We start from the raw sequence: 10,226 nt of genomic DNA, 5'->3' as shown, positions 1-10,226 counted from the left end.
TCACAGAAATGAAGGGATTCTTTTCCTGGTGAATACATTCTTTAAAGCCTTCTTTACTTCCTTATTCCTGAGACTGTAGATCAGAGGATTCAACATGGGGATCACCACTGTGTAGAATACAGAAGCCACTTTGTCCCGATTCAGGGAGTAGCTGGAGCTAGGTCTCAGGTAAGTATAGATGGAGGTGGTGTAGAACAGAATTATGGCTGTCAGGTGAGAGGCACACGTGGAGAAAGCTCTGTGCCTCCCCTCGCCTGAATGCATAGAAAAAATGGAGAAGAGAACGTAAGAGTAGGAGGTGAGGATGACAAGCAGAGCCCCGATCATATTCACACCAGCAAAAGTGGAAAAGATAGTTTCCTTCAAGTGTGTGTCAGAGCAAGAAAGCTTAAAAAGTGGGGGACTGTCGCAGAAGAAATGATGGATGACATTGGAGCCACAGAATGGCAAACTGCTGACATAGCTAGTGTTGACCATGGAGTTCAGCAACCCTGCAGCAAAAGCCCCGGCTGCCATTTTTAGGCAGACTGTCCTGGACATGATCAAGGAGTAAAGCAGCGGGCGACATATGGCCACGTACCGGTCATAGGCCATTAACCCAAAGAGGATGCATTCGGTTGTCGCCAGGGCGATAAAGAAGTACATCTGTAGGAAGCAGCCAGCAAAAGAGATGGTTTTCTTCTCTGATAACAAATCTGCCAGCATCTTTGGGGTGATGGTGGTTGAGTAACAAACGTCCACAAAGGACAGGTTAGCCAGGAAGAAATACATGGGTGTGTGAAGCCGGGAATCAGTTTTGATTAGAAGGATCATCCCAATATTCCCCAGTACTGTAAGTGTGTAAATCACAAGAAAAAACAGAAAAAGGATAATCTGAAGCTCCAGTGTGTCTGCTAATCCCAATAGGATGAACTCAGTCAGTGAGGTATAATTTTTTCTGGTCATTTATGAGAAATATATTTTGTGCAAACTTTGTATGAGATGAAAATGTTTCTCCCTTTGAAAGTTTATAGAAAAAAACAGAAATGTTAATAAGGATATTCACATATGGAAAAACCTAGGATAATATGGCATAGTAATTAAAGTGACGGAAGGATGATTAGAAGACAAATGGATGAACATGTGAATTTAATAAACAATGGTCTCTATTGAATTTGGGTTGTAAGTCTCTCAAATTTCTGGTCTAACTCTACATACTTCAGTTTCTGTAAATGTGCATAAATTGTACTATTGTTTCTATACCAACCTCCATTCAAATCCAAAAGACGGGCACATTACTGCTAAAATCACTCCTATGTTCTTTGCAGGTATGTGAGTTAACTAAAATACATTTATTTTCTTGCCTTTAAAACAATTCTATACCCTTAATTCCAAAATTTATACATTGCCCCCTGCTGCAATAATAGTAATCTATTCAAGTAACATATATTTTGACATCTATTATATCCTAAAGAATGATATTTAATGTTTTAAAGTAATCCAAATAGTTATTTTAGTTACAAAGTACATTATCAAATTAATGCTATGTAGCAGAAAAAGTACCTGTCCACTGAAGTGAATAAATCTTTATAACTTCTTTCCCATGCAGAGTTTTACCAAAGTAGTCTATTATTTCCTTTTGAAACTGGGATTCTCACTTGTAGGTGAAAAAATATAAAAAAGAAACTTTATTTTTAGAGCGCAGTGTAAAGTTGAACTATCCACTGGAAAAATTTTAAGATTTAACCTGATTCAATACATGAAGCTGCATTTTTATTTTGTTTTCCTTCAAGGAGATTGGGTGACGTGGGGTCACCCAAGATTAATTGAGAAGTCAATTCTCTAAAGGCAGGAACTTAAGTCTCAGAAGAAAGTTAAACCCAGGCTGGGGGTTGTGGCTCACATCTGTAATCCCAACCTTTTGGGAGGCCACGGTAGGCGGATCAGTTGATGCCGAGAGTTTGAGACCAGCCTGGCAAACATGGCGAAACCCTGACTCTATTAAAAATACAAAAAATTAGCCGCGACTGGTGGCGCATGCCTGTAATCCCAGCTACTTAGGAGGCTGAGGCACAGGAATCGCTTTAACGCCCTGAGGAGGAGGTTGCAGTGAGCCAAGATCAGGCCGCTGCACTCCAACCTGGTTGACAGAGTGAGATTATTTAGCGCTTGTATCATAAAGTGATTTCTGACGTCTATGTAATTTTAAAGTCCCATTTAAAGTCAGTGAAAATGTTATGTATTGACCATTTACATTGCTTCTTTCTCTGTAGTTTTAGCTTATTCCAATTGGATGCATAGCCTAACACCAAATTATTATTCTTCCCTATCAAAAGGCAAAATTACCACAAATGATTTTAAATATAGAATTGGTGTTTATTTGCAACTCTAGAATTGGGTAGCATCTACTTCCATAAAATAGGATAAGAGATCCATTGAGCTGAGCAAGAGGAGCTTGGCTTTACAGACAGAAAAGGATTGGAGAAAGCAGAAATAGGGAACAAAAAGCAGCTTGGGGCCAGGCGCGGTGGCTCATGCCTGTAATCCCAGCACTTTGGGAGGCCAAGGCGGGTGGATCATGAGGTCAGGAGTTTGAGACCAGCCTGGCCAACATAGTGAAACCCCATCTCCACTAAAAGTATAAAAATTAGCTTGGAGTGGTGGTCCGTTTTAGGCTGACTCAGTTGAAATCTCCTGTGTATTTGGAAAACAGGACTGTTTCAAGTTTAGTTTGATTACCTGGCGTTTAGGAGATCAGTTCAAAAAAAATGGCCTCCCATAAATTTTGTTTAACATCCCCTAACCCCTTTGTCACTGTGTGTGTGTGTTCCTTTGTCTATATGTTTAACTTCCAATCTAGCCCTATTTCTCATTATAAGTAATAAGAAAGGGAAACTTGCTAGTATCCATTCTACAATGTTTAAAGAAATACTATATCCTAAGCAAATAGGATAATGAATAAGAAAATCTAATTTCTTTAAAAAATTTTAAAGTCGTGTGGTTTTTTTGAAATTATTATTTGTGATTCTGATTCTACAAGTGGATGAAAGTTCACATTTTCTAGATCTAAATTTTCAAGATAGCAAAATAAACCATACTTGGGGTCCATATGAAAGGGAGCCTACTTGTATAGGGAATTCATAATACCTTAAGCATCATATGATGGTTTTATATTTAAATTCTTAATAAATGTTCTACATCACTTGCTGAGGTGGTCATAATTATTTCTCCCATATTTTAGCTGAGGAAAGGTGGTACTGTTTACACAAAAGTCTATTCAAAGTCTCTTCAGTTATTAAGATGGCACATTGTAAAATCTTGAAACTGTTAATTTGATATTTAAGGCTTATTTTCTACATATACTTAGTAGATTTTAACAATCACTTCTGAGGAGCCTTTGCATAAGGATTGATCTCGTTTACGAAAGTAGTTAATTAAAAATCTTCAAATAGTTTAAATGGAAGGTATACGTTTTATATTTTATGCCATTTTTTATTTTGAATGCTTCAAATTAATGAAAAGAAATAAAACAAATCATGCATATAATTAATAAATTATACTTATAAGTAGAACTAAACTTAAGAACTTTCAAATAATGCAATACTAATAACTTAGATTTCAAACTTAAATTTCAAGTTTAAATTAAATTATACATATGACGAGAGGGTAACAAGACTCTTAATATTATAAAACAAATTATACTAAATAATACACACACAAATAATGCCAGATATACACAAATTCCTTGTTAACACACACAAACGTAGTAATCTGATTGTAATTTTCTTATAACTTTTGACAGCTAAGTTTACATCTTACCATAGATTAAAGAATTTACCCACAAATAATAACATTGCCATCTCAGTTAGGTAACATTACTTCCAAACCCAAAAACTTTAAAAATGATTTATCTTATTCTCCTTTGACTCATATCTGGATTATGATATATATAATCATATATGTATCATTTTATATTCATATAAAATAAATGATCTTTCATAAAGGAAGTCTTGAATGAATTAAACATTCAGTTTATTTTTAAGACATATAAGTGTATAATCTTTGAACCTGATGGAATAGTAATATATGTAATTGTATTTCCTAACAGATAACAAAGCTTGTGTGACCAGTGGGAATCTTAAAACAGGTACATGAATTTTCCATTAAACTATAAAGGCTTTGAATTAATAGAGGCCTGTATTATTTTATATTCTCAGAATCATTCAACTTTTATAAATATCTACAATAACTGTAAGCAGGAAGAATTTCCTATTATTCCAAAAGTCATTGCAGAGTTGGCTAGAAAACCAGTAACTTTTATTCTACCCATATCATTATCCACCAGAGGTTTGAGTCTTCCCCTGAGTTCCAAGGATTCAGATTCTGGGAAACCAAAAATTAACAGCACTCTCCTAAACCCCAACCCATATTCAGATTTTGGCATCTGAGTTTGTAATATTCATCGTCCATTTAGGCCACACACAAATACTGACTTCATAAACACATTAAGCAATGGAGACAAGGTTGTCTTCTGGAATACAAACCCACCATATATCCAGCAGTTTGTCCATATCGCTATGCAACAATGAGGATATAAGGGTTATATGTTTCCTCTTTTGAAAATGTCTGGTTTATAAACTTTCTCCAAATTCTAGTCCTTAATCCAAACTATGTGGTATGGTGCTTGCCTTTAACTCCTTCACCATAATAATTAATTGAACAGTCATGACCTCTGTGATTTTTTCAGACTTAGGGAAATATCTTAAGGGGTCATTTTTTAATGGGGGTATAATATTCCGAGGCACAGAAAATACTATTTTACTACTGATGTCTCCTCTAATTACAATACAGGGGACATAAACAACAACAACAACAACAACAACTGCAAAACAACATAGGCTACTACAGTGATAAAAAGTGTAAAATGTCCAGACAGATCTAGACTAGTTGGGCAAATTGCCTTGATAATAACTAATGTTCTTGGTATTTCTGTTATAATGCATTAAATTGCATTATATAAATGTAAACATTTTAAAGGGTAAAATGGTCAGCTTTTTAGGATTTTTTTTTTTCCAAGAGGAAGGGACTATATCTTTGGGTAGAGACACCACAAAGTTTGAGATCCCTGCATCTGTACCGTATCTTTATCACTGAATTTTCTCTTCAATGTAATTGGTAACCTGGTTTTAGCTAAATCCAGTGGACTTGTTTTATTATTTTAACATAATAATATCTCTGAGGATTTACATATTTACACCCTTCTATGTATTTATGCCTTTATTTATATTTGTTTCCTTCTAATTATCTCATAAAGTAATAAAGGTATTGACTCTCAGGGAAAGTGCATAAGAGATTAGTGTTTTGACAATTGTACTGTCTTGACTGGGTATAAATTGTGTACTGATCAAGAGAACATTGCAGTTTATAAGATGTAGAGTAAGGTCTAGATTTTCACGTGTCACTTACTCATCTACAAGCAAGAAGAAGGAGAAACAGAAGGAGAAGAAGGACAAAGAGGAAGAAGAATAATAAGAATAGAAATAATAATAAGAAGAAGAAATGTAAAAAAGATGTTTGAATGGATACTTTTCAAAGAAAGTAAATATCTTTGTTAGTCATCGAGTTGCATGATAAAGATGACACTGTTTTGTTGACTTGTATTTCCACATCTTGATTTTATAAGATTGTTGTGCTTTCTATAGCTAACGTTAAATAAAACAAAACGAAACAAAACCTCAAAGTCGAAGATTGAATGAAGTTCAAGTTCTTAATTACAAAAACCTATTTAATTACCTTCACAAGATATAATAGAATCTATAAATTTCAGTTATTACATCTTTCTCTTCTTGACCTTTCCAATAACCTATTTTAGAGCACAAATCTTTGCAATTATTGACTAGGTTAATTAGTGTCTGCCACATAGCAGGCATTCAATAAATATTTTTGAGTAATCAATAAAATAATTAATAGATTTAACTCATTTTTGATGTGTAAAATATTATTAAAGTTAGTTTTATAAATGATTGGATTCATATTTTATTACTTCTTAGAATGGAAGCATGTTTGTGGAAGTCATTTATATAAGGATTGACTTCAGGATCCTAATATTTTACTCTAATAAGTTTTTCTGTGTTACTAAGAAAAATGCATATGATAAATTGCAATGAAGAATGAAGAAAAATTGATCTTATAGTCATTTTGTTGCTGAAATATACATGTGGGTCTTTTAATAGAGAAGAATAAAAATATGTGATATATTAAATAGTTGGAATATCTATTGATTTCCCTTGAGACTGAATAAAAATAACATAGTTAAAAAACATTCTAATGCTGAACTCTTTATTTCCCTAATGCAAAATGGAATAATTCACAACTTCCAGAGGGATTTGTTACAGTAAAGTAAAAAAAGTTCTAGAGGAGTCTTAATTTATTTATCATATGTTCAGTTTTCTATGATATTTAACCTTTCAATAATAATTGCTCTATATATTCTTGGAATTCAAGCTAAAATGCCTCTAATATTATGAATAATGAGGTTTATTGGGCATTCACTTTGAATGGTTAATCTGTCTCAAAAGGGGGCAGAATCAACACTGTAAATTTCCAGGCAAAATGTTGAAATGACAATGCTTTCAAAAGTAGTGGATAACCTTTAATGTCATGGCCTTCTTGTGCATCCAATTTAATGGCTAAAATGTTATTATTTTAGTTGCTTGAACTTTTGTTTTAAATAATTTACGATTACAAATGGGATTTTTCCATCTTTATGCCAATAAAGATTAAAAATATCACTTCCATTATATTGGCAGAAAATATTAAATTTCAGAGTATAAAAAGCATTAGCAAGTGGCCAGGCGTGGTGGCTCATGCTTGTAATCCCAGCATTTTGGGAGGCCGAGGCGGGCGGATCACTACGTCAGGAGATCGAGACCATCCTGGCTACAGTGAAACTCCGTCTCTACTAAAAATACAAAAAATTAGCCGGGTGTGATGGCGGGTATCTGTAGTCCCAGCTACTTGGGAGGCTGAGGCAAGAGAATGGCGTGAACCCGGGAGGTGGAGCTTGCAGTGAGCCGAGATGGCGCCACTGCACTCCAGCTTGGGCCACAAAGCGAGGCTCTGTCTCAAAATAAAATTAAAAAAAAAAAAAAAAAAAAGAAAAGAAAAATGTATTACCAAGTAAAAGTAATCTGAGGTGTTATTTTCTGTTGTTGAGAGTGTAGCTATGAACAAGAAATTTAGAAAATAATTTGCTATATTTTAAAGTTGAACTATGTATACCCTATATCTAATCAATGTAGACTCTTGTACATGTGTGCTTAGTGAAAAGTAAAATAACATTAATAGTAACATGGGTTATAAAATTAGGTAGTATGCAATTGAATTATGACACAGCAAAGATAAAGAATATTACAAATTGTGAAATTACAGAGTGAAGAAATACGTATGAACATGAGAGAACGTTAGAAACACAGTATTAAAGAAAAACATAAGCACTATAGATGACAAATATTGTGGTATCATATTTACAGTGTTCAAAAATTTTTAAAAGTATATTTATTAAAAAAATAGTTTTAGGAATATAGATTAAATTATTTTTAAAATTGAAATCTAGGGAATAATGCAGAAAAGTAGCTGCCACTGTCAGGGAAGCAAGATAGTGAAGATGATCAGAGAGAATTTCCAGTTTTGGCAATATTCAGGATTCTTTGCTTTTCAATCAATTTCAGTGCTGAGTTTATAAGTATTTCTTTTGCTTTCTGGTTTATATAGACATTTTTAGAATAAACTAAATGTTTACCTAATATTTTATATTAAAATATTGTATAACTGTCTGGTATATTTTTAGATATTTTACATAATATACAAAGAAAGAAGTTTGAAATCTTATTTTAAAAAACACTTCAGGACACTTTTAGAACTTAGTACTTGTATCAGAGGTCCCACATCAGTTTCAATGATTCACTAGAAGTCACAGAACTCAGAAAAGCTATTATGCTTATGGTTATAGTTTATTACAACTAAAGATTGCAGGACAGTTTTCCAGGTAGCCTTCGAGCAATCCAGTTGTCCCTCCTTCCTCATGTGTAATGCTCAAAAATAACTCTAGAATCTACTGAAAATGCAACATTCTGAGATAGGGGAGGCAGCTGGAACAGAGCCTGTGTTGCTTTGGCCAATGCCTCCTTCACTTTAGAAACAGGTTGTCCTTCAAGACTTTGGCCCAGCAATTCTTGTCACCCCAGTGTACAAAACCAGGATAGGCTGCTCTCTGGGTTCCCTCACTATGCAGTGCAAGTGAGGCATATGCCGATGAGATCCCATTCAGTCTGAGCATCTTTCCTGAACTTTGGAAGCCCAGCTTTCAATAAATCCTAGCCTTCTGTTGTCCTTTGCTGCTTGCTTCATGTAACTTGTGTGTACGTGTGTTCTGTCTCACTGGAACCAGGCAAGTTGGTAACCAGTACACAGTGAACTTGTTTCACAAAAATATGGATTATATTGTAGAAGGAAAAGAATGTATAGGTTAGTTTCTGGGAGAACCAAGTATGAGCTTCCACTTGTCCTCTTAAGTGGAATCACACAGGCAACACTTAATCTCCCAGAAGTATTATCTGATAACAAGTATGGAATATTGACAATCACAGAAGATTACCAAATAATTGTGTCCAAGGTTTGACTGAGGGTCAGTCACATAGGCACGGAGAATCCACTTACCTGATCTTAGATATGTAGTCTTCAAATGCCCAATACTAATACAGTATAACCTGGAAGCCCCAGGTACGCAAAAACAGGGCAGAATAAATCATACCATCAGTGTAAACTGAGCCAAAGTATATGAAGATGCCCTTATCAGACAGGATATTCCAAGGTTTCAGACGTTGTCAGGGCCGGTTCTGAAGACTCCAGATAGTTGAGTTTATCTTTTCCTGCACAATACTAACATTAAAAAATATATAGATGGCAAAGTTTCTAATGTAATTACAATTTGGCTCTTTTATTTTGCCAGTACAGAAGAAAAATGAGTCTTCAAAAATATGAGTCAATTATTCTTTATTAATTTGATCAACTATTTCTATCTAAAACTATCATTCCAGATGTGGTCTCCTTACAGTACAGCCCGTGCTGCCCTCCTTGTAACTTTTAATCTGTATAGTATTTTCTCTCCCTCTCTAACCCACAAAAGGAAAGCAAACTTCCTCAGTCATTTTACTTTTTCTTAGCAGGGGAAACACAAAATGTCAATATTAGTCTCTATATTTGTAAGTTTCAGGCTCTGAAGAAAAGTCAATTTGCCTTTCATTATCCCATTAAAGAGCACAATTATCCACCATATTGAAGACAAACATAACATGGAAAACTGGAAATATCAGCAATTTAGAATCCTTGTTTCTGTATATCCAAGCATCAGGGGGCTTTCTGTGATTCCTTACATGGAAGCATCTTTTTACAAACCTTATTATTTCCTACCACATAAAGGACACAGCATATGAATAAGCTGCTTTCAATTTTAGAGATTACATTCATCTTCTATATGAATGAGTGCGTTTTTGAACCATTTACTGGATGCACTTAAAGGTTGACAACTTTGTTTAAACCTCCTATTTCTAAAATAGGTCCACCCATTAAATAAAAAGCCCTTCTGAAAGCCACAAAACTGATTTCAATTTTCCTCCCAGGTACAGAAGAGAGGCTAGGTGGGATTCTGTATTTATCCACTGTCTAGTCTGTCAATCTTAAGAATCATAAGGTATAGACTATGCCATTGTCAATCATTTAAATAATGTTACGATCTAGAGCAGTGTTATAAAGTATTAAGAAATACTGTTGCAAATACTGCTATAATTATTAGAGAACATTAAGAGTCATGGAACAAGTACCATCTGCTGAACAAGTGACATTGAGTTAACTCAATCTTGACAAGAATTTGATGTGTGCAATTATTATTCACAATTTAAAAATTAGTAAACATTAAATAAGTAGTTCAAGGTGCCATAGCCGTGAAATGGCATGACTACCATTCAAATCTAGGTTGCCTGAGTCACCAGTGTTTACTCCTGTAGCTTAACATTCAAGGCATATTTCTTTCTAGTCACTCCAACAGTGGAAAAACAACCAAAAATTAGAGTGCCTGAGATTCTTCTCAATATATTGAGCTTGTACTTTAGAATTCCATAGTACCACTAAATACTTCAAAGTATCATTAAGTAACTGAATTCATAATGAGAACTGATAGAAATAAGAAT

The 10,226-nt window shown here is 34.3% G+C and overlaps 1 protein-coding gene across 1 annotated transcript; it reads right to left on the bottom strand.

Moving 5' to 3' along the window:
• LOC126936135 (olfactory receptor 5F1-like) lies at window positions 1–945 on the bottom strand. Its single transcript, XM_050758586.1, has one exon. It carries the CDS (start codon window positions 943–945, stop codon window positions 1–3), a length of 945 nt encoding a protein of 314 aa, XP_050614543.1.
• Between the last annotated feature and the right edge of the window lie 9,281 nt (window positions 946–10,226).

Source organism: Macaca thibetana, chromosome 14, assembly GCF_024542745.1.
Source record: "Macaca thibetana thibetana isolate TM-01 chromosome 14, ASM2454274v1, whole genome shotgun sequence".
Classification (NCBI taxonomy): domain Eukaryota; kingdom Metazoa; phylum Chordata; class Mammalia; order Primates; family Cercopithecidae; genus Macaca; species Macaca thibetana.
Note: the sequence above shows the minus strand (reverse complement) of the source record. Positions and strands in the feature narration are given on the sequence as shown.